Source organism: Frieseomelitta varia, unplaced genomic scaffold (assembly GCF_011392965.1).
Source record: "Frieseomelitta varia isolate USP_RPSP 00005682 unplaced genomic scaffold, Fvar_1.2 scaffold_881, whole genome shotgun sequence".
NCBI lineage: Eukaryota > Metazoa > Arthropoda > Insecta > Hymenoptera > Apidae > Frieseomelitta > Frieseomelitta varia.
In genome coordinates this window covers 180,408-204,092 of record NW_025110680.1, presented here as the reverse complement: position 1 = coordinate 204,092, position 23,685 = coordinate 180,408, and the positions used below count along the sequence as shown (strand labels likewise).

Below are 23,685 nucleotides of genomic sequence, written 5' to 3'. Positions count from 1 at the left end.
ATCAATCACATCATTTACGAAATATAATGTTTTTATAAACAACATTTATATTTTTTAGCGAATATTATTTTTTAAATCAGAACATGTTTACTATGTATGGAATGTAAACTATGTATGTATTTATGTATAGAATATATTCAGTTGTGCAATCATACTTTGAAATACAATACGACTTTTAAAGGATGATACTTAAATTAACAATTTGTTTGAATTAAAAATAATCAAACATAAATAATCAAATAAAAATAATTAAACATATAAAATAAATAATTAAAAATATAGAAATAAATAATTAAAAAAATGAAAACAGATTATTTTTATATATTAATGCAATATCAAGCATGGCACTTTCATGTAAACTAGCTTTGAGAGATTTTGGCGGTACAACCGTCAGTATCATGTTCTTATCATTATGTACGTATGTGCTATTCAGCTGAAATTTGTAGCATACTATTAATTGAAAATATGAAAAATATGTTCATTTATAATTATTTTTAAAGCTATAAATACATTCCTAGTGTATTTATTTTGACATAAATATAACAAGAAATTGATATTTTTACGAAAATTTTCTATCTACTACAACATGATATCTACTATCATACCAAAGGCGGAAAACTACAATATAAAAAAACAAATACAGAATGAAAGTGATATAAAAGAGCAGCAAATATCTTTAAATGATCAAATTACTGATACAAACGGAACAGGTAAAAGCAATTTAGTATTTAATATATAGTTCACAATCTAAACAATATGAGTTAAATTTAATTTGTATTTACCAGTGACCAGTACTATGATATTCAAAGAAAACAATAACGGTACAAAAAAACTACGTAATGGAAAATATATTAATATAGATTCTACATCTGGTTTGAGTAAAATTAATGGAGATTCAAGAATTGTTAAAAGAAAAATTAACGGGGCTGAAGAATTGGAAGTAAAATCTGCTATGTTGACACTAAAAGAAAAGATAATTTGTAATGACAACCCTGACCTAATATTAACAAATCAACAACAATCAGATTCAGGTGATGAATCTGAGAACATTCAAAAGAAAACTAAGACTGAAAATACAATAAAAACAGAAGAATCTAAAATATTATCCCAGAAATCAGTTAATGTGAATCAAAAATGTGAATATTGTTGTCAAAAATTAATAAGCCCAGATATAAAAATATATCCTGGTCATCCTAATGGTGCAGTAGAAGAAATGATTGCATTAACAGATCCTAGATTATCTTTATTCACAGGAGAAGAAGTTGCAGTTCATGAAAGTGATGTAAGGCCACAAAATAAATTAACTCATTTCTGGTAAGCATGTAATAAAAAAAAGTATATAAATCTATCTTTTTCCATTTTATGTATGTTGTTTCATCTTATCTTTTTATAGTGTATATGATAAGAATGGGCATTTGTGTCCTTTTGATATTGGTTTAATTGAGAAAAATGTGGTCCTTTATTTTTCTGGTTACATGAAACCTATATATGAAGAAAACTCATGTCCAGAAGGAGGTGTGCCTACAAAAGACATGGGACCAATAAATGAATGGTGGGTGTCAGGATTTGATGGTGGTGAATTAGCACTTGTAGGATTCACCACAGCATTTGCAGAATATATATTGATGGAGCCTGCTGAAGCATATGCTCCATTTATGGATTCTGTAAAAGGAAAGATTTACATGAGCAAAATAGTCATAGAATTCTTATTAGATGAAGACAATCCTACATACGAAGATTTGTTAAATAAACTACAGGTAACAATTTTTGTCTAAGATTCACACTTTGAGTATAAAATATTTCACATTTCAATGTATTAACGTTTATCGAAATATATTTTTTTAGACTGTAGTTCCACCAAAAGGATTATCTAGATTTACAGAAGATTCTTTGTTACTATATGCACAGTTCATCTGTGATCAAGTTATTTCTTTTGATGCATCAGCAAGACCAGAAGATTCTTTATTAATTACAAGTCCGTGCATGCGAGCGTTAGTAACACTTGCTGGTGTGACATTAAATAAGAGAATTGCATTACGCAGAACACAACCTAGAGATTCAAAAAATAAAAAGATTACCTGGACAAAAGCTACAACTACAAAATTAGTTAATAATATGTTTGAAACGTTTTTCTCTGACCAAATAGCTAAAAATAATGACAAAGAAATGTCGGTATGTAATAAAAATTCTTGTAATAAATAATATATTATGTGTATATGTATATATATATATATATATGTATATATATATATATGTGTNATATATATATATATATATATATATATATATATATATATATATATATATATATATATGTATATATATATATATATATATATATATATATATATATATATATATATTATACACTTATATTATTACAGGGACCTAAAAGACATAGATGTGGGGTATGTGAAACTTGTCAGCAGCCAGATTGTGGAGTTTGTATATCTTGTAAAGATATGGTTAAATTTGGTGGATCTGGAAGAAGTAAACAAGCATGTAACAGACGTAGATGTCCAAACATGGCTATACAAGTAAAATATTTTAATAACATTATCATTAATATAGAACAACATATATTTATAAATGCATATGTTAAATATAATTAATTGTAGGAGGCGGATGATTCAGATCAAGAAGATGATGATTTTAATGATACTTCGGTAGAAAATGTAAAAATTACTCAAAAAATGATTTTGAAAGAATTTAAACACGTAGAAAAAGAAATTACATGGGTTGGAGAGCCAATTATAAATGATGGACGAAGAACATTTTATAAGTCTGTCATAGTTGTTGATGAAGAAATAAAAGCAAATGATTGCGTTTTAATTGAATCTAACGATCCTACTGTACCATTACAAGTAGCTAAAGTTATTTATATGTGGGAAGATAAAAATGGTGCAAAAATGTGTCATGCCAATTGGTTCAGAAGAGGTAGTGACACTGTACTTGGTGAAACATCAGATCCTTTAGAATTATTCTTGCTTAATGAATGTGATAATGTTCCTTTTACTTCCATCAAATCCAAAGCTATCGTTATTTATAAAACTTGTCCGAAAGATTGGAATAAATTAGGTATTTTTATTATTTATTCTTTACTTTACTAAAGTTACAATGATTTGTTTTAAACATAGTTAATTAAATTTCAGGAAATACAGATATATTAGATGAAATACAAAATAAGGATGGAAAGGTATTTTTTTATCAAAAAACATATACTCCCGGTACAGCTCGTTTTGAAGATTGTGCTCCGGATCCTGAATGTCCACGAAAAGAAATCAGTCATCGATTTTGTCCTGCCTGTGTACGTTTTACTACATTGCAATGTTATTATACACCAAAAGTTTTTGACCGCAGAGAAGAAAAGAGCAACAAAGAAGTAACATATAGTATGGTAAAATATAAGGACGAAGAATTTAGAGTTGGTTCTGCTGTATTTTTAATGCCAGCAGCTATAAAATATAAATTTACATCTACATATCATCTTTCTCCAAAAATAAAGAAGGGCAAAGTAGATGAAGATATGTATCCCGAATATTATCGAAAATCATCAGACCATGTAAAGGGATCAAATTATGATACGCCAGAGCCATTTCATATTGGATACATAAATTCAATCTATGCAACTACTAATAATAAATTAGTTGCATCATCTGATATATGGATTAAAATAAATAAAATGTATCGACCAGAAAATACACACAAAGGACTTACATTAATGCAACAAGTTGATCTTAATATGGTATATTGGAGTGACGAAGGTAAATTACTATTTAAAAGGTTTAAAAATTATTTAAATTAATATATAAGTCAATTAATATATTTTCTGAATTCAAACATTTCAGTTTGTGATGTTAAATTTTCGGATGTAGCCGGAAAATGTTATCTAGCGTATTCGGAAAATTTAGATCAATCTGTAGAAGAATGGACTGCTGCTGGACCAAATCGTTTTTATTTTTCTCAAGCATATAATGCCTTAGAAAAAACATTTATTGATCCACCGTATCATGCTATGAACATTGGAAAATCTGGAACTAGTAAAGGAAAAGGAAAAGCTAAATGCAAAAGTAAAAAATTAGAGAATAGTGATAAGAAATTAACTGATATACCAATAGAATATAGTAAAGTAACAAAAAAGTTGAAGACATTAGATGTTTTTGCCGGTTGTGGTGGTTAGTATAATATTTAAAATTGAATTACGTAAAATATTGAAAATTTTTCTATATGAAATTTACATTACAGGATTATCTGACGGATTACGACAAGCTGGTATTATTGATAATCGATGGGCAATTGAAAAAGACGAACCAGCCGCATGTGCATATCGACTCAATAATCCTAATACAACGGTATTTTGCGAAGATTGCAATATACTTTTACGGAAAGTTATGAGTGTAAGTTCAGCAACAATGCAGGATTTAAAAATAAATACGATATATATGATATAAAATATATTGTAGGGTGATCTTTGTGATAATAGTGGACAACGTTTACCTCAAAAAGGAGAAGTAGAATTATTGTGCGGTGGTCCACCTTGTCAAGGTTTTAGTGGCATGAATCGTTTTAATTCACGGCAATATTCATTATTTAAGAATTCTTTAGTAGTATCATGTTTGTCCTATTGTGATTATTATAGACCAAAATTTTTTATTATGGAAAATGTTAGAAATTTCGTATCATTTAAACGAAGTATGGTACTTAAATTAACATTAAGGTGCCTTGTACGAATGGGTTACCAATGTACATTTGGTATTTTGCAAGCTGGAAACTACGGTATTCCACAGACAAGAAGAAGGTACATCTATTAAACATTTTAGCTTATATATTTTATCTATTCTTTATTTACTTTTAGGCTAATAATATTAGCTGCTGCACCTGGTGAAGTCCTTCCAAAATACCCTGAACCAACCCATGTATTTAGCAAACGGGCTTGTCAACTAAGCGTTATTGTTGATAACAAAAAAGTAATTGACTGAATTAATTAAATTTATATAAAAATTAATACACTTATCTGTTAAGTGTTTATATATATATATATTTTTTTAATAGTATTCATCAAATTGCGATTGGGTGGAATCAGCACCATATAGAACGATTAGTGTTCGTGATTCGATGTCTGATTTACCTAATATACGAAATGGATGGAATAAGGAAGAAATAGCTTATAACGATGAACCAATATCTCATTTTCAAAGAAAAGTAAAAAATATAAATAAAACATAGTATTATTAACATTATAACGACTGGTAATACTACTGTGGCATATGATTTGCAGTGGTTCTAAATTCTTAATATTTATCGACCTCCAATGAAAATTATGTCCAAAAAGAGACAATAATTATAGTGTTAATATTAACTTTTTTCTACTATATCTATATTCTATTCGTGCGTAGGTAAGGCCCAAAGAACCCGATACAATATTAAGAGATCATATTTGCAAAGATATGGCTCCGCTGATTGAAGCGCGAATAGCACACATTCCGACTGCAAGTGGGTCTGATTGGCGAGATCTACCAAATATAATAGTACGTTTATCTGATGGAACATATTCAAAAAAACTGTAAGGTTTATTTAAAACTTTATTAAATTTTTTAGATATTAGAATAAAATGATCGATGTAGAATCCAAATAAATAATCTCTCTATTGTACATTACAGAGAATATACGCATCATGATAAGAAAGCAGGTAAAAGTTCTACTGGTGCATTTCGTGGTGTATGTAGCTGTAGTGTTGGTAAGATATGTGATCCAATGGCTAGACAATATAATACTTTAATCCCGTGGTGTTTACCTCATACTGGAAAACGTCATAATAATTGGGCGGGCTTATATGGTAGATTAGAATGGGATGGATTTTTTGGTACTACCATCACTAATCCCGAACCTATGGGTAAACAGGTATGTATTATGCTGCTTTAGAAACTTCATTTATAAATATTAAATTCTATCATTTATCCATAGGGCCGTGTTCTACATCCGGAACAAACCAGAGTTGTGAGTGTAAGAGAGTGTGCTAGATCACAAGGTTTCTCTGATTCTTTCCGCTTTTACGGAAGTATACTTGATAAACATCGTCAGATTGGTAATGCAGTTCCACCACCATTAGGTGCTGCGTTAGGTTTCGAAATTAGAAAATGTTTAAAAGATGCCGATGCTAATCAGTTAGAAAAGAAAATGGAAGATTTTTATGATTGATAACAATATAACACGCATATTCTTTACGAAAAATACTTTAAATATTATTTGAAATCTTAATGGTAGCATATTAAGTTAAAAATTTTTTTTTATTTACATAAGTTTTTCTGCATGCGTTTAGTGTGGATGTTTTTACTAGTTACATGACCAAAAGTATTATGTGATGCATATTTATGCAATGTTAGTCGTAAAGAATATATTTTTTTTATATGTAATAATTATCAAAGGTAGATAACAATATTAACTAAACTTTGTCTACAACAATGAATTGGAGAATTATATTAAGTAAAATGATATAAGTTGGTTTAGTAAAATCCCAAACGAGATACATGGATGGACCTACATGCAATGTAGTTTTTTGTCCTATATTCGTGAGGTCCTAGAACCTCAAACCGTCGTACCAATTGTTGATGACATTTGTTGTTGAAATGTTGATATTTTTATCTTAAAAATTATGTATGTATTGAATTGAATGATAACATCGTTAATAAAAAAAATATATATAATAATTTAGAACAAGTTGACAAAAATTAGGACAAAAAATTTACTATATATTTAATTCATATCTATTTAAAAATATTAGAAAAAATTGATTATAATCTTTATTAATAACACATAATTAGATATGAATTATGTACGACGATTTTTACTTATTTTAGTATGTAGATTCACACCTTAAATGATATTTTTATCATTTATAAATGTCTTTATCCAGCAAACCTGATTTTGTAAAAAAATGGACCTATCAAAAAGTTTGGTATAAATATATATAGTTTGGTGGACCACATTATGTGATGTATTATTTTTCGCAGGTCGTTCAGTGGGAGAAATTTCGAAATCAAATTCATTTTTTTAAATGATACCATATACATATTTTCGTTTTTGTATGATATTTGTTAAAACGAATTCAGTGATTTACATATAAAATAATTTATTGTTATAAATTATTGGTAATAAGACTGCACTTTGTAACTTCTTATTTCTCCTTATATTTTCTGTATAAGGAAAACACAACAGGTCCAAATAATGTGACATTCGTTGTATGAGAGTTAATAAAGATGGCATAAAATATGGATGATTTAGTGATATATTTTAGCATTAAAATTTTATACAAATTCAAACTATTACTCGTTCGTATTTTTCTCCGCTTGTCTCTTTCCGATTGCCGGTGAATTTGTAGATTAATAATTCTCTTATCTATTTCGACGATTTTGAATTTGCTATATATGTAAATCGAAATTTTGAACAATTTTTTTCTTTAACAAAAATGTCGAACTCTTGATTTACAAAAAAACTACTGAAAGTGATTAAATTCACCTAACTACCTTCATTATGGTGGAAAATGCAAGTTAAAAAATTAAAAAGCGTGTTAATGTTGGTATTTCAGAACATGAGACATGAAGTTCCAAAAGATGCAGTCTATTCATATATCTCGTTTGTGGGAAAATGAAATCATTACAGTGTTGTCAAATTGTATATCTCCAGACTCCAAAATACGAAATTAGTAATTGAAACCATTTTATTTTATATTATTAGACCTTAAAAAGTGGAATATTTAAAATTGAATGTCCTATCTATCCTGATTAATGATACCAGTATTTATAGATATAAGTTAGCTTATAAAAATGGTTTTTAATATGTTTAAGATTTTGTACACCTTAAGAATCATTTTGTATAAAATATATTATATCTATTTTGTATAAAATATATTACATCTATTTTGTATAAAATATATTATATCTATATTATATCGTGTGTATATATTGTATTTCCATAGATTCAAATTACTATTTATCAGTATAATTTTAAAAACAAGTAAATAAAGTTTAAAAAATTAATGCAAAAAATATGAAATAAAAAAAGTTTTATAACAAAATTGTGTCTTTAATTTTTAATTTTATATATATTATTTTTGTATCAATAAAAAAAATTTCTCTAAATTCTTATAGTAAACGTAAATACACATGTAGTAAAAAGAGATAATAATTAATTTTTTCCCATTCACGGCTGTTCAAGTTTAAGAGCAGACATGGTGTCTTTTATATACGGATTATATGTCTGAATAGTTTAAACAATATCCAAAGAATTTTTTTCTAGTATCATGTGGGCTGACACTATTTTAATTGTATTTATTAGTATCTGTACAGCTTTATTAGGAGAAGGTAATAACATTTTAAATATTGTTGTTTTAAGTTTAAGGTTATATTTATTTCTTTAAATTTTTATAAATCTCTATAAATATAACTTCTTTAATTAATTTTAATATTATTGACAGGTTTAACATGGTTGATGGTTTATAGGACAGAAAAATACCAAAAATTAAAAGCTGAAGTAGAAAAACAAAGTAAAAAATGTGAGTTTTTAAATAATGATTGTATCAAGGAATATTGATAAGTTAACAAGTGCAAACAAAATGCAAATGTCATTATGTTCATAAATTAAATTTTTATCTTTAAATTAACTTAATTTTAGTGGAAAAAAGAAAAGAAGCACATGGAGATTCGTTAGATAAACAGCAGAAAAAGAAAATTGAACGAGAAGAAGAAAGGTTAAAGAATAACAATAGAGATTTGTCTCTTGTAAAAATGAAATCAATGTTTGCAATTGGGTTTGCATTTACAGCTCTCTTAAGTATGTTTAATAGCATTTTTGATGGTAGAGTTGTAGCAAGATTGCCCTTTGTTCCACTTGGTTGGATACAAGGATTATCACATAGAAACCTTCCAGGAGATGACTATACAGAATGTTCATTTATTTTTTTGTATATACTATGCACTATGAGTATAAGACAGGTAAATTCATATGTTAGTTTGATTTTGTTATTGTACTTATTTATAAGAAAAACTATTATAAGAATATACTTATTTATAAAAAAAACTATTGGTTGCAGAATATTCAAAAAATGCTTGGATTTGCACCTTCTAGAACTGCAAGTAAACAAAGTGGAAGTATTTTTGGTCCTCCACCTCAACAATTTAAATAAATTTAGATTAATATTAAATTAAATATTTAATTTCAAATTAAGTCAAATATTTGTTATATAATTATTTAAATTTTGATACTATACCTGGTAAAATGTTTAAATATTTATGAATGACTAACATGAAAATTATAGCTAATACAAATTAAAATTAAATACATTATATAAACGTAATATATGTATTACACTTGTTAAGTATATTTAATTACATATATAATAAATATATATTTAATACTGATACTTCTTTTTTAATTAAACTTTATATAATACATTATATCAATGAATATCGTAAAATTATTAATAACTATTTAAATTTCGAATTGTTAACGCTTTTGAACAAATATATATCAAAAAAAAAAAAAATTATAAACAGAAACAATAATTCGATATAATAGTGAAAAATGTGATAATAGTGAAAAGATAAATAGAAATATTTAAACATAAGTGTAGAAAATAATGTATATAAAGATGTCATGAAGGAAGTTTAGAAAGTTTCAATTAATATAACAATGCAGCATATTTTAGAAAATAGGTATGACTCATGTATTCCATCAAGCAGCTCTTATACAACAATCGATATTACATATAAACATAACGATCAATCATATACAAAAAAATAACCACTACCCTTAATTCGTAAAAAATATTTACTATAATAATATATCAGCGATCTATTTCATGGAGCACACAATCAAACTTATAAATGAAAATGTACTCTATGAACATCAGATCTGCATTTAACTATTCAAATCATACATACACATTTTTGCTAAAAATTGTTGTTCTTTTATATTATTACATACCATTTAAGCCTAAAACAGTCTCTTGTTATTAGAGCTCGCGACATTTTATACAAAATGATACAATTATGATATTTACAATCAATCTACATACATGATTAAATGTAAGATATCTTAATTTAATAAAAAGTTATTTAAATTGTTATTTGAACTTTTGGTGTTATAATATACCATTGTATATTACGTTTAATTTGTTTTAACAGCATTTTAATTACATATATTCATTAATAGAAAGCGATTAAACACCCAACTGGCAATTTGAAAGACAAATGCTTCTTAAATCGGAATTCGCATTTCCTGCTTAATAGCATCATACTTTGAAATCACTATTCGTCGTGCCAATAAGATTAAAATTTACAGCAATCCCATCCCTTTGATTATATAAATCATTCTTTCGGCAGTGGCTATCTGTAAATCGCAAACATAAAGGGAAGACGTTAATCGAAATTTCATTTTACATGATGTGCCCCAATTTTCATTGTTCTGGAAATAGATAAATAAACGTATTGTTGACGTTTTCTTAAATTTTTAAAAATATCTATTTGAAATCATAATGAAAATTGATATCTAAGAATCTCTTACTGTCCAGCAGCTGATGAAGCTATTGTTTTCTCATTGTCATTTGAAATTTAAAGCAATTTTCAAACCTGAACTTGTAAGAGTATAAACCACGAAAAATAAATTTATTACGCCTTTTCTTATATTATCTCTCATTATGCGATGTAAATAAATTGAAAATTATCGAATATCGTTCAAATCTTATGAAAATGTAAGTGTATAAATATCATGTGCTTAATTCTTTGCGTTATTAATAAAAGATTGCACATTATTATTAATTCTTTTAACTAATGTGAGCTTGAATTTAATATGATTTGATCATTTTAGTAGGACCGTTCATTTCCATTGATTCATTTCAAATAGAATGAACATTTATATATTATACTGCAGAAACATCAAATAAATCATTATTTTCAAAATGGTGGACAGTTCACTCCGGGATGTAGATATTGGCATTTGTCACCGACTCTACAATAGCCATTCTTTGAAAACTGTCTGCATACGGGTGGTTGCTTTCCGTTCCCCCTCCATCCACCGCCTCCACCCCTCCACCCACCTCTTCCTGGTGGACCCCCACCACCTCTATACCATCCAGGACCAGGAACACCTCTACCTCTACCATGCATTGGACCAGCACCTCTAGGACCTTGAAAGTTAGGCCCAGGGCCGTATAAAGGACCAGGAGGACCTTGGAAATTATTTGGATTCATGTTATTGAATCCCATATCTTCTGGTCCCATCATACCATAACTGTCTTGTTGTTGATTATACATAGGTGGTGGTCCCATCATACCAGGTGGTACCATTGGACCACCTTCTATTCCTGGTGGAAATGCATTTGGCATATTCATTCCCATTCCATCAGGTACAACAACTTTTCCATCTCCAGTTCTCCAACCGCCTCCTCCTCCAGCAGTCATTGGACCTCCCATTTCAGGACCTATTGGGCCCATATGAGAAGCTCCCATAATTTGCTGAGACATTTGTGGCATTGGGCCCATTGAACTTTGAGGGCCCATAGATGTCATTACTGGCTGTTGATTATGTGGAAATGATGGATAATGGAAGTTCGAAACTGCTGGTGTTTGAGGTTGCAACTGAGGTTTTGGTTCTGGCCACGGCATGGAAGTAAAATCTTTTTCACTTTCCTTATTTCCTGTGAGATCGTCCAAAGGAATGGTTTTAGGTTCACTATATACATGATGACGTTCTTCGTCAGGTTCTGCCGCAGAGTCTGGAATCCTAAAATTCAAAATATACATAAAATATAGTACTCTTATATCAATTAAATTTGATTGTAATAAAATACTTTTAATTATAATAAGAATATTTTTAAATAAATAAATTTTGTAGACCTCCCACCAGTGATGGGATAATTTATATATTAAACGGTTCAATGGTTTAAGGTTTCTATGCTTTTAATAAGCATACATATCATTTTTATACAAATATATAAATTAATACCAATGTACTTCAGTGTGTAGTATTGAATTCTATTTTAATAAATAAAGCTTTATTTTTATAAATAAACTTTATTATAGTAAAAAAAAAACAATCGCTTAAAATATACACATACATGCTTCGGTTGAAGTATAGTGCTTGTAAAATTCCTTTTTCTCTAGCATATTGAATATCTTTTTCTCTACTATCCTTTCCAGGCTCTACTAAAGGTGGCGGTAAATCAATTGGAATCAAAGGTTTCCATCTTGTTCTTTCTTCCATTAAGTCTTCATTACCTGCAAAATCAATTTATATTTCATTTATTAAATTTTTTATAATTTTTTCTAATATTCAATATTATTTTTAGCAGTAAAAAAAATTATATTTTTTCAACTAACTTAATTTTCTGGCCATTTGGAATGCTTCTCTCTCATTTTGCTTTTCCATTTGTTTCATATCAGTAAACGTTTTCGTTACGTTCACCCTTTCCGTTTCATCCAACTCAAAATAACGCACCGATTCTAAGTCTGTTTTCCATTTTAATACTTTCTTCGGCCCTTTGCGTTTTTGAAGTAACAAAACGCTTCTCAGGCCATCAACATATCGTATTTCTGGATAAGAACCAATATTTTCCTTTTTCATTGAATCAGATATGGAAGATATATCTTCTAGAGAATCGGATATCTTCTCCTCCATATCAGCTTCCGGTGTTGGTGCTAAAAAGCAGTAGAATATTTTCAAATATTTTCTTTTAAAGTAACATATTTATACACAAAAATATAAAATTAAGTATATCTCGATAATATGTAAATAAGAATAATGTAACTTACTGTTACTTCTAGCATCGTCATCAATGTCCGATTTGAATATCCTGTTTTCTTTCTGATCGTCCGCTGCCTCTTCTTTATCTTTTTTCATCTCTTCGTCTGAATTCTCCCTCTCTTTATGTTCTTTATCTTCATCTGTCTCTAATGTATCTTGATAAAACTATAAAATAAAAATTCTTATGTGTAATTAATGTATAAATAAAAAAATATATTAATTTTTATCGAAAATTTCGTAATTATATGGTATATACCTTAAAGTTAGGCTTGACAACTACGGGTGATTTTTCATCGGCACTTGGTGGTGAGGTGGGTGGAGGTGTAACATCACGATTATCATTATTGGCAGTTTCTTGTTTTTTAGCTTCCGTGGGACCATCTTTCGTAATGGATGTTCTTCGCTTCCTTTTTCTTGGTTCTTTATTCTTCGTAGATGCAGTCAAAGCATCCATAAACATATCGCTTTCTTGTAAAACCATTGCTATAAAAAAAGATAACAAATATTTATAAACGAAATAAAATATAAAAAAGAATCAAAATATATCACTTTAAATTGGGAGAAAGATTTAAACATTGTCTTAATAATTACATCCAGAAATCGATAAAATGTCAAAGCATTTGTGTTAAATACCTAATGCAAAAATCTATTAAAAATTAAATTTACTAAAAATTATAATAAAGTACTTTGTCGACTAACTCCAGATACTACGGCAGTAAAAAAAAGACAAATTTAGCATATTACATTCGTTGATTCCAATTAATAAAATGGAGATCATAGATAGATATTCCTAAAATAATCCTGTAATATAAACATTTATATTATTCGATTATTCAAAATTTAATTACATCAACATCAATATAATCTGCATCAACTCCTGTAAAAAATACATATAGCTATAAAATCGCATAAAGACAGAAGTTCAACTTGTTCCTTGATAGAGCTGAAAGTAAATATTTTAATAAATATTTGATGTAAAACGAATCCGTTATGAATCTGCAAAAATGCAATTATTTCCTTTTGATAATATGAAATATTCTAAAATTACGTTAGAAATCATAGCGATTTAATAAACAGAATTTTTTTTTAAGAAAATGTGAATTATACAATGATAAAATTTGTGTTTAATTTTACTTATAATTACTTCAAATAATTTCTACAACAGATCAATAAATTTACCAATTGATCATGATCAATTACTCTTGATCCATTGGATCGCTTCATGTATTCAAAATTTTAAACGAAATTTAAAACAAAGACTAAACGCATGCACATTAATACTAATATCGAACATCATAAAAACATAGAGAATTAGGAAAGTAAATCTTAATTTAAATAAAATTATAAATCTTTATGCCTTTTTATGTAATGTAGATCCAATTGTATTTTGTTACCAAGATATAAAATCTTTTTCTTTGAAATTAATTAAATATTAATTCAAAGTAATATAAAGAGATATTTTATTTAAATAAAAATTATTTTGTCTTTTTTACGATAGATATACAAAAGATAGTACATTAAATGTTATATCAAATATTATTTCCTCATAAATGTACTTTGGGAATGTACAAAAGCAAATACTTTGCGTATCCGATTGGTATTTAATACTATTTAATGTATTTTGAATTTTATTTTTTAAATTCAAATTCAAAAATTGATACCTAACAGCTGTAAGAAATACGAATTCTATTCAAAAAATGTTTACTATCAGACTGCGTTCATATATACTAAATTAATGTTAAGTAAGAATTCAATAAATATATAACAAAAGTTATTACAGAAGAAAATATACGGTATATCAAATCGATAATAAATCGCATTGATAATCATATAAATGTTTTTAGAATGTATTCGATAAAAGTGATAATAGTAAACTGGGGAATAATATGCAGGTTTTAATTATACGGCTCCAATTTTATTTCCATAAACCTTTGATTCATCCTCAAGTCATTTACTTCGTTTTAAAAATGTTTCAAATCGTAAGAGTATTCTTAACGTATTATCTTATATGTAACAATCGAGACGCATTCTTTTTTTCGTTAACATTTCGTTTCATTTGTAAAAAAGATCTTTCCGATCGAATAGTACAGATTAATACATCATCTAAAATGATATACTTATTTAACTTTTTATTAAACTATTATTAAACTTTTGCGCAGTCCATTAATAGCGATGATTTTCTATTCCTCATGTGAATGCATTAGAAATGTAAACTTATTTTCATTTTCTTTACATAAGACACGCGGTTCTGTATATATAATTTGTTTTATATAAAAATGGATATATAATTGTTAATGATATGCAATCAAAAACTAAATATTTATAATACTATAAATGTAGTTACAAATAATAATTCAAACTTGACTAAAGTATAAGTCAAAGATAAAGTTATATCTGTTTATATTAAAATTAGGATAACTCTTTTCTTTTTATCTGATATCTGAACAAATAATATAAAATCATTATAGATAAAAAGTTTTTTTTTTTTAAAAGTGATGCCTTGTATACTATAAATTATAAAAATGCATATAATCTCTTCTAAACGTATTTTGAACGAAAAAGCGTATTCTGACAAGTAAAAGGTAAACGAATTTGTTAATATTAATTTAAATAAAGTATAACTATTGTAAATTTTATTTTTTGCTTCTTTTTCAAATTCAATACCACATGATAAGCATAGCCCACGAATGGTGCGGACCTAAATACATTGAATGGTTAATACACTATGTGAGCGTAATGAAACTACTACGAGAAACAGAATCTGACCCCATACACGACTGCTGATATAAAGACTATCGCAAAAACATTGGCCTCGGTATTCCGCCAAGCACACCAAGAAGTGCGCTGTTGCGCAACTCCGTCGTTAACTCCCACCCATCCTCCTTTACGCGTCTAATTCAAATAAATGATTTTTAAATGCTTTTTTTCATGATACTTAATTATTTGGATTGTTAAATTTTTAAATATATTGATAGTAAATGAGATTTTTTGCTTCCTTTTCAAATGAATAGCTGAGTAAGGAATTAATCGTGCTTTGTTTTAGGTAGAACTACAAGTTCTTTATAATCGAAAGAAGAGAAACTTCTACGAATAATTAACGATAGTCTTGCAAATTAAAACGAACTATTCTTAACTCGGAAAGTTCTGATATAAAAAAATACACCGATTTCTGAATTAGTTTTTAACTCAATCAAAATTACGTTATTTGAAAAAATATAGTAAATTTGAGAAAGAATAACAATTTGCTTTAATTGCTGTCGAGCACAATATTATAGATATTCACGTTTCGTTTTTCCTGCCTTCTTCTTTATATTTTTCTCTTGTTCCAGTAACGTTCTTTTCACCCGATTGTTAATCCGTCTATTGGCAAGGAAGAAGACTTCTTCGCCATGTCGACGTTGTCATTGTAACTAGACGATTATCTGTCGTAAGAAGAGGCCCGCTGATCCTAAGGGGCGGCTTGCTCGAAGACGTCGAGTCGATACGCAGCATCGTATTTCATGCATTTTCGAAAGTGCTTTCATTCCAAGAAATTCTGCATTCTTTTTTTTTTCGAACTTTCTTCGAACGTCGTGCCATATTTTTCTCGCTTTTCCATCTACTCGTTCATACTGTTTACTCTTTTTCGCTTTCTTTCAGTTTCTCTTTCTCACTCACTCAGTCACACACATTCTCTCTCTTTCTCTCCCTTTCTCTCTTGTTTACGTTCTCTCTCTCTCTCTCTCTCTCTCTCTCTTTCATTTTTTCTCACTTTTATAAGGATATCTTGGGACTATGCGCCCGCAAATTTCAATTCTCTCTGATGAACGCACGAACGTATTTCGAATCATTCTTTGAATCCGCTGTGAACTAAACAATGATAGAAAATTGAAAAATAATATATCATTTACAAGAATTTTTTCCCTTGTGTGATACTCAAAATGGTATTATAGCATTAAGTATTATATTAAATAAGTACGAAATAAAAATGTAATCTCTCTATAAATGAGATTAAATGTTATAATTTCGTAGAAACAAATTCGTAATTGATTAAAAACTAGCATCAATAAATTTTTTAAACGTTATAATTATTATTGTTTAGAAATTTAGTGTATAATACCATTTTGAGTTTTGACTTTATATGCACTTTAGATTTGTGCGATTAGTCACCGAGAGGATGGAAATCTGGATGGGCTCACGGTATGAGTGTTTGCTTTATCAAGCATTCAGTGAGCAAGATGTATAGCAGAAACCCAAGAGTTAAATATTTCCAGATTTCTGATCAATTTATTTAAATGCTTAATAGGGTGTACATGTACAAGGGAAGAAGTATGGACAGACAAGAGTTGGTTTGTTTCCTTACCTAGGTAGATTAGTAATATCCGTGACTTCGATGTATCGTTCGTCGAAGAACGGTAAGACACACACCTCGAAAATTATATCGATAATAAAACACACCTTTTTTTCTTTTATCCGAATAATTTGTAAAAAAAAAACTGCACGGTTACTTTCGATGAATTGATTATTAAAAAATATTCGACTCTACTTTTTACTAGATAGCACTAGTTTTCAAACAATTTATATGTACGATTTAATTAATATTTTATCGAAGATTACCTGCTAAATCTTCTTAATATAGGAAATAAATTGATGCTGAAAGAGCCAATCCTAATGTTCTTCGTTCTTCTAATGTGACGTTAATTATTGACGCAAGCACGAAAAATCCATTCGATCCACTTCCACGTGGGTCATTGATACGGGTTTTCTTTTACCTTCTATAATACTCTAATAACTTCAAGAAAAGTAGCATAAGATTCTAATGAATACTATAAACTAAAATAATATGCCTGAAAGAAACTGCAAATTAATAATAAATAAGAAATCTATGTAAATTTTGTTGAATTAAGTAAAACATGTTCGCGCAATGCTTAAAGTATAAAGAATACAATTTGCTTGTGTTTCTTCTGGACCCAACCACCTGCAAACTCAATATTAAGAAGTTAGTAATAGCACATACAATAAAAGAAACTACTGTTCAAAGACTAATTAAGATCAATAAAGTTAGTAGTTTTTCTTTCTTAATTTCAATTTTCACATCAAAATCACTTATTATAAATGTAATACTAAAATTTTGAACTTAGATCATTTGAATATTTATTATATTTTGAATTTTTCATACCTTAAAAATTAAAGAAATTAAGAACCAAGAATAATATATAACATATACTAAACCGATTTAATATAATATCAATTATAATTTCACTAATTCTAGATTTTTCTGATTAAAATATATATATATATATGTGTGTGTGTGTTATAATATATATATAAGTGTTAAACTTCATTGAAAGAAAAACATATGTTTACACATTTAATATATAATATTCTCCTACATAATAACTTCAATTTTATATATTAATATATATTATCTCAAGTCTTTGAACATTAATAATTTATAAAAATTTAAGATCTTTCTCCCTAAAGAATTAAAATTATATTTGTTGGGGAAAAAAGTATATATACACAATATTTGTGTGTAAAAAGAAATTTTAAATATAATATTTGGAACATTATGTAATACTTACGTTTTGGTTTTGGTGGTATTAATTTGATGCCTCCCTTCTTTTCGTCACTTGGAGGTGTAGTTGGTGAATCCAATGATACTTTAGCTCGTTTATCTGATGGTATAGCTTCTCTAAGTGGAGATGGCCTTTTCAAGGTAGGTAATTTCTGAGGTACCGTCTTTTTGTCAACAACGGGATGTGATTTCTTTACTGATCTTGGTGGTGGTGGTTTTACTTCTTCTTCTAAACCTGTTGACCTGAATTTAGAGTTAAATGTTTTCACAGTCTTTGGCCGTGTCGTGGAATCTTGAGAATTCTTTCTACTTTCAATAGAAATAGAAATGTTCTTTTTCTCTGGCACTGCAGTAACTTTCTTTGAATCAGTCTTATTTTCTTTAGAACTATCCCGAGAATCTGTTGATGATTTCCTTATAGCTGCATCCCCTGATTTTTCTTCTTCCAACTTCTTTTTAGGTATTTTTCCAAATTTTGAACTTAATGCCTGTCCTTGAACCTTCTCTAATGTTGCTTTATCCTTTTCTGCCTGATCCTTTTTCTGTTTTTCCTTTTCCCGCTCTTTGTCAGATTTATTTTTACTAGAACTATGTTTACTGGATGAATTAGATGAATGATGTCTGTCCTTGGAAGACTTATCCTTGGAACTAGAACTTTTTGAACTACTACTACTAGAACTAGAACGATGACTACTAGATTTGTAAGATATGGAACTAGAACGATGTGAACTGGAACTTGAGGTATGTTTAGAAGAACTTTTGGAGGATGAAGATGAGCTATGACTCTTCTTGTCTGAACTACTAGACTTTTTGTCATCTTTTTTAGAAGAGTCTCGATTTTCTTTATTACTAGATTTACTATTTTCACTATTACTATTGTCTTTAAGATCTTTAATGTCTTTGCTTTCTTTATTTTTAACAATATCCACATCAGGACTATCCATGGAATCTACTACAGTTTGTTTCACTTCACTTGAAACCTGGTCTAATTTTTCAGATTGTGCAATGTCTTTTTCACAATCTTGACCACTGACTACACCATCACTGAGTTCTGCAGATATTTCCTCAGAAGTTTGTTTCACAGGAAGAGAATCCTCCACAACATCTCCATTAACTTCTACATTTGTACTATTTGTATTTAAAACACTATTAATATTTGTAGCGTCCGTCTCCACTTTTGTAAGAATCTGTTTGCCTTCACGAATTGTAATTTTATACACAGGAACTGGAGATTGTGAAGATGCAGATACCACAACAAATGCTGGCTTTTTTGATTGCTGTGATGACAATTGTTGTATTTGCATTTGCTGTGGTTTACTGACAACTTGCAATTGTAGAGGTTGCACAGTTGTCCTCTCCTGAATCTGTTGCTGTTCTTGAGATTGTGTCTGCTGCTGTTGTTGCTGCTGCTGCTGATGAATGTGAGAGACTGCAATAGTTGATGTGGAATTTGGAATAAATTGCAAATCTTGCACTTGAACTGTTGCATTTTCTGTATCCGAGACTTGTTGAATACCACAATGAATAGAATACTGTTGTTGCGTTGATTGAGATACCAAACTTTGTCCTATAACTCCAGTAGTTTGTATTGGAATAGTCATGATTTGTGCTGGCACAGAATTTGGTGCAGCTTCTCCTTTCACTATTTTTAACCACTGTTCAACCAATCGACTAGCTAACACTCTAACACCTTGATGACTACCTTCTTTTGATAGACCTTTTATTAATTTAGGACAATTGTTACTTTTTAATCTTTCTATGTCTACTGGACATAACAACAAAAGTTCTAGAAGCTCTTGAATTAAAGCCCAATTCTTTGCAAGAATGCCATCTGTAAGCCACATATGAATGAGATTCCATCCTCCAGCACCCATAAATCTAAACAAAAGGAAAAATAATAAATTGTTCAAATTATAAACTAATTTTCTTATAAATTCATTGTGCTTTAAAAATATGTTACAAAAATATCTTATGGAACCCACATCAGTGAGTACAGTTCATTAGTAAAACTGTCCTATGGTTTTGAGTTCCTAATTTTTTACTTTAGCATACATTTTATATTTCACATGATTATACAAATTAGAAGTATTCACGTGCAGTAGTATGCAACTTGTATAATTTAACTTCATATATAAATATTTAATTCTTTGCACTATAATTATTTTTCTAGTTTACACTCTTTATCACAGGTGACTTTAAAGTGCAAATGGTTAATTTTTTTTTTATAAAAGATTTAAGTATTCTAAAAAAATTTATACTTACTGACTAAGTAAATCAGTATTTGTAGTTTTTAATATTTGTATGTAAATGCATTTTGAAACAAGCTTCTTTGAAAATTTTGTCATTAAATTAGCCAACCGATGAACTTCTTCTTTACTTTTAATACCTCCAGTTGGTCCCAATAAGACACTAAGACATTTCAATAAAGATAGAGGATCTATACGTGGCTGAAAAAGTACATGTAAAATATTTTTAAAATTTAAATTTTTAATTTTTATAAGGTTATGTACAATAGTAAAAAATTGAATCTCTATTAAATTGAAATTAATTTATCTGTAAATAATAAGATTTGAACGACTTAACAAAAAGAAAGATTTAAATCAATTTCTAGTTACATTATTGTCTTTTGAACATTCAAAAAAAGTTGTTAATATTTCTTTAACATTTACTGAAGAAACAATTATAAAAATACATGTTGTTTCATATGAATTTTATATAAGAATTTAAATTTAAGATAATAAGAAAGAATTTAAGATAAAATTCAAATATCAAGATAACATCACGTAAAATTATCGCATATGAGAAAAAAGCGCGAAGATCATTTACCTTCCCCATTTTGTTATTCAATATAAATATCATATATTATATAATATTGCATATTAAATTAATTTTTATAAATACTTTCATGAAACTGTACAAACATTTGTATTGTATGATCATTAAAAGCTTCTGGCGACGCCAGAAATAGGATATGAGGTCATACTACGAACGAAGGTTATTGATCCTATCGCTTTCCTCTGCCATTACGTCTGTCGTAATTTATCGTATATGGCGCCCTCTCCCAAAAAATTAGTGAAGGAAAGGGAAAAGTAACTGGTTTCTAATAAATAACTTAACTTACCATTTTGATGATATTCTTGTCGATTTAATGCATATTGAAGTACAAACATAGGATCATGACGTAAATCTGTAATGAAACACAAAGATATTTGGTTTTTTTAATAGGTACGAGTAATGTACTTTTTCAAAGGATAAGCGTTCACCGCCATATTGTTGAATCTTTCTCATGCACATAAAATATAGCCAACAGATTTTTCTGTCTACGAACACGAAATCTTTAATAAAAGATTATTACCCAAATCTAAATATATTTTCACCGATAATTATTCGCAAATATAATATTATGTTCCTCTGCTGTTCTCATCGTCTTTTCATTTCTATACAATCATCTATACCACAAAATTGCAAATACCAATTCAAAAAGATTTTTATATCAAATCTTTTCTACTTCAATTATAGTTTGAATAATTGTATTCATTTTCTAATGAGAAGTAACTTCAGATATTGAAATTAAGTAACAGAAGCTACAAATCTATCAGCAGGAAAACTATCAATTTAAAATATACGCTTCTTAGTCAACGGCGATCACTTGATGGTCAACTGGCGAGTCTTCTCCTGCGCAATATTTCCGCGCATATCCCACCCAGGATGGTTACACAACCAACCAATCACGCGCGCGTTTTGAATTCTCTTTAACGTTAACCAATGAGCGTAGTGACCCCACCCTATTCACTTGACATCACCAAATAACTGCTATTTATAGCACACCATCATGATTGTCCATTCGTGCTAAATTAGAATTTTGCCAAAATTATTTTTTTTTAGAATTATGCAATCACTAACACTTTTGATAATTCAATTATCACTTCCGCATGTTAAAGTATAGTAAATAGCTTGCATGCAATTCCTAATGTAAAAACCAGACGATCCCAACAAAATTTCAACTTGTATCACCAATACATTATTTCTTTCACCTTAATTTAACCTAGATATTTTTATATTAATCCCTTCTATTTTTCATTGTATTTTTTACGATATGTGCAGAAATGTATAGTAATAATTTTTTAAACAAATAGTAATATCTAACGGACAAATAGCTAGTTGTTCTCAATCAAAAGATATACTTCGGCTTTTTTGAACGACAGAAAAGCCACTCACATTTGATAAATAATTAAATCCTTTTTACGGAAAATATACGTTCACAGATGTGTATAAGAAATTTAATATTTCCTATACACAAGAACAATGTGGCCCTACGTTCTGATGAAAATAGGCTATGCATCAGCAAATGCTACAAGATTGTCCAAAATCCGTAAATATCTTCTTGATCATCTGCCATCTGCAATCAAACATTGTTTAAATTTTACTTTTATTACCTTGGTGTTGCTTTTCTTGTAATATCTTGTTGAACAATAAAAAAAAAATCTACTTTTGACTAAAGTAAAATTATCCTCACCTAACTACGTAGAACCTGCTGTTACGCCCAAACCGGAAATGTTCTATTTTTTTATAAGTGAGTCAAACGTAAGTATGTTTTATTTAATAAAATCTATTGAAATTATAAATACTTAAAATATTAAATGCAAAAAATATATAATTTAGTTAAAAATGAAATATAAGTTAAATATACACATTTTATAAACTATTTAATACATTTTCTGACTAACTTTCAATACGAAGCAGGAATAATATTTAATCAAATCAATAACTTCCTCAAATAAATTTTAATAATAATTGACAAGAATTATATTATATATTTCTTTAAAAAAAAAAAATTAATTTTACGCTTAAAAAAGTTTTATGTAACTTTGTTTTTAAATATATTTTCAGTACTAATAACTAATATCAAACTGTTTTAAATATAGTAAAAAAATTAATATAAATAAGCATGAAAATATAAAATATAAATTTATTGTAATATAAACTTAATAAGTTTGTAAGTAGTAAAATAATTGTTAAAATGTATGTTATTGAACATCTTCAGATTCCGGTTCTTGATTGATCATTATAATTTAGCGATATAACTTTCAATATAGTTGAAAACTCTTGCGATTAAAATGTCACTAATATTGAATAAATTGGTTACATCTCTTTTTCGACTTAATTTAACTCCAAAAGTAAGAATCAGAAAGAAATAGTCATATTGAAAGTGATTTAATGTTTCGAAAAATTTTATAGGTTATACCCGTGAAATTTATACATAATACAGCTATAAACAAAAACGATGAAGGGGTTCCTATTTCAAAAGATAGGACAACAATTATTCCTGT

The 23,685-nt window shown here is 28.2% G+C and overlaps 3 protein-coding genes and 1 long non-coding RNA gene across 11 annotated transcripts; 2 read left to right on the top strand and 2 right to left on the bottom strand.

Annotated features, from left to right (window-relative positions):
• Positions 1-383: 383 nt before the first annotated feature.
• On the top strand, positions 384-6,679 carry LOC122536964 (DNA (cytosine-5)-methyltransferase PliMCI-like). The gene is made up of 15 exons (XM_043669785.1): positions 384-710; positions 786-1,314; positions 1,394-1,757; positions 1,846-2,172; positions 2,385-2,537; positions 2,619-3,078; positions 3,153-3,764; positions 3,849-4,175; positions 4,246-4,397; positions 4,464-4,798; positions 4,856-4,967; positions 5,053-5,202; positions 5,397-5,563; positions 5,661-5,901; positions 5,965-6,679. Exons 1-15 carry the CDS (start codon positions 587-589, stop codon positions 6,196-6,198), a joined length of 4,287 nt encoding a protein of 1,428 aa, XP_043525720.1. The 5' UTR covers positions 384-586; the 3' UTR covers positions 6,199-6,679.
• Positions 6,680-8,177: 1,498 nt separating this feature from the next.
• On the top strand, positions 8,178-9,334 carry LOC122536960 (calcium load-activated calcium channel). Of its 2 annotated transcripts, none has more exons than XM_043669775.1 (4): positions 8,178-8,360; positions 8,474-8,551; positions 8,671-9,022; positions 9,053-9,283. In XM_043669775.1, the coding sequence occupies exons 1-4, from the start codon at positions 8,300-8,302 to the stop codon at positions 9,201-9,203; spliced, it is 642 nt and encodes a 213-aa protein (XP_043525710.1). In that variant the 5' UTR covers positions 8,178-8,299; the 3' UTR covers positions 9,204-9,283. The 2 variants fall into 2 exon arrangements, with proteins under 2 accessions (XP_043525710.1, XP_043525711.1); XM_043669776.1 differs by having other exon boundaries at positions 8,179-8,360; positions 8,671-8,990; positions 9,089-9,334.
• A 363-nt stretch (positions 9,335-9,697) lies between these two features.
• On the bottom strand, positions 9,698-22,939 carry LOC122536971 (serine/threonine-protein phosphatase 1 regulatory subunit 10). 7 transcript variants are annotated; one of them, XM_043669801.1, is made up of 10 exons: positions 22,872-22,939; positions 21,617-22,754; positions 21,477-21,542; positions 20,618-20,802; positions 18,363-20,233; positions 13,055-13,281; positions 12,807-12,963; positions 12,375-12,692; positions 12,113-12,272; positions 9,698-11,778 (listed from the first exon to the last, which is right to left on the bottom strand). In XM_043669801.1, the coding sequence occupies exons 3-10, from the start codon at positions 21,477-21,479 to the stop codon at positions 10,950-10,952; spliced, it is 3,750 nt and encodes a 1,249-aa protein (XP_043525736.1). In that variant the 5' UTR covers positions 21,480-21,542; positions 21,617-22,754; positions 22,872-22,939; the 3' UTR covers positions 9,698-10,949. The 7 variants fall into 7 exon arrangements, with proteins under 7 accessions (XP_043525736.1, XP_043525735.1, XP_043525739.1 ...); XM_043669800.1 differs by having other exon boundaries at positions 21,711-22,754; XM_043669804.1 differs by having other exon boundaries at positions 20,618-20,764; positions 21,711-22,754.
• LOC122536976 lies at positions 17,045-17,957 on the bottom strand. Its single transcript, XR_006308523.1, has 2 exons — positions 17,395-17,957; positions 17,045-17,205 (listed from the first exon to the last, which is right to left on the bottom strand). It is a non-coding gene; the product is annotated as an uncharacterized LOC122536976 (long non-coding RNA).
• Positions 22,940-23,685: the final 746 nt, after the last annotated feature.

Excerpts from the sequence above, each read along its gene's own strand:
- LOC122536960 (XM_043669775.1), top strand. The coding sequence starts at position 8,300 with ATGTGGGCTGACACTATTTTAATTGTATTTATTAGTATCTGTACAGCT. Across the intron at positions 8,361-8,473 it reads TACAGCTTTATTAGGAGAAG|GTTTAACATGGTTGATGGTT; the intron begins GTAATAACATTT and ends TATTATTGACAG. Across the intron at positions 9,023-9,052 it reads GTTAGTTTGATTTTGTTATT|AATATACTTATTTATAAAAA; the intron begins GTACTTATTTAT and ends AACTATTATAAG.
- LOC122536971 (XM_043669801.1), bottom strand. Across the intron at positions 13,282-18,362 it reads AATACCACCAAAACCAAAAC|CAATGGTTTTACAAGAAAGC; the intron begins GTAAGTATTACA and ends CTTTTTTTATAG. Across the intron at positions 12,693-12,806 it reads TGACGATGCTAGAAGTAACA|CACCAACACCGGAAGCTGAT; the intron begins GTAAGTTACATT and ends ACTGCTTTTTAG.
- LOC122536964 (XM_043669785.1), top strand. The coding sequence starts at position 587 with ATGATATCTACTATCATACCAAAGGCGGAAAACTACAATATAAAAAAA. Across the intron at positions 3,765-3,848 it reads GGTATATTGGAGTGACGAAG|TTTGTGATGTTAAATTTTCG; the intron begins GTAAATTACTAT and ends CAAACATTTCAG. Across the intron at positions 4,176-4,245 it reads TGTTTTTGCCGGTTGTGGTG|GATTATCTGACGGATTACGA; the intron begins GTTAGTATAATA and ends TTTACATTACAG.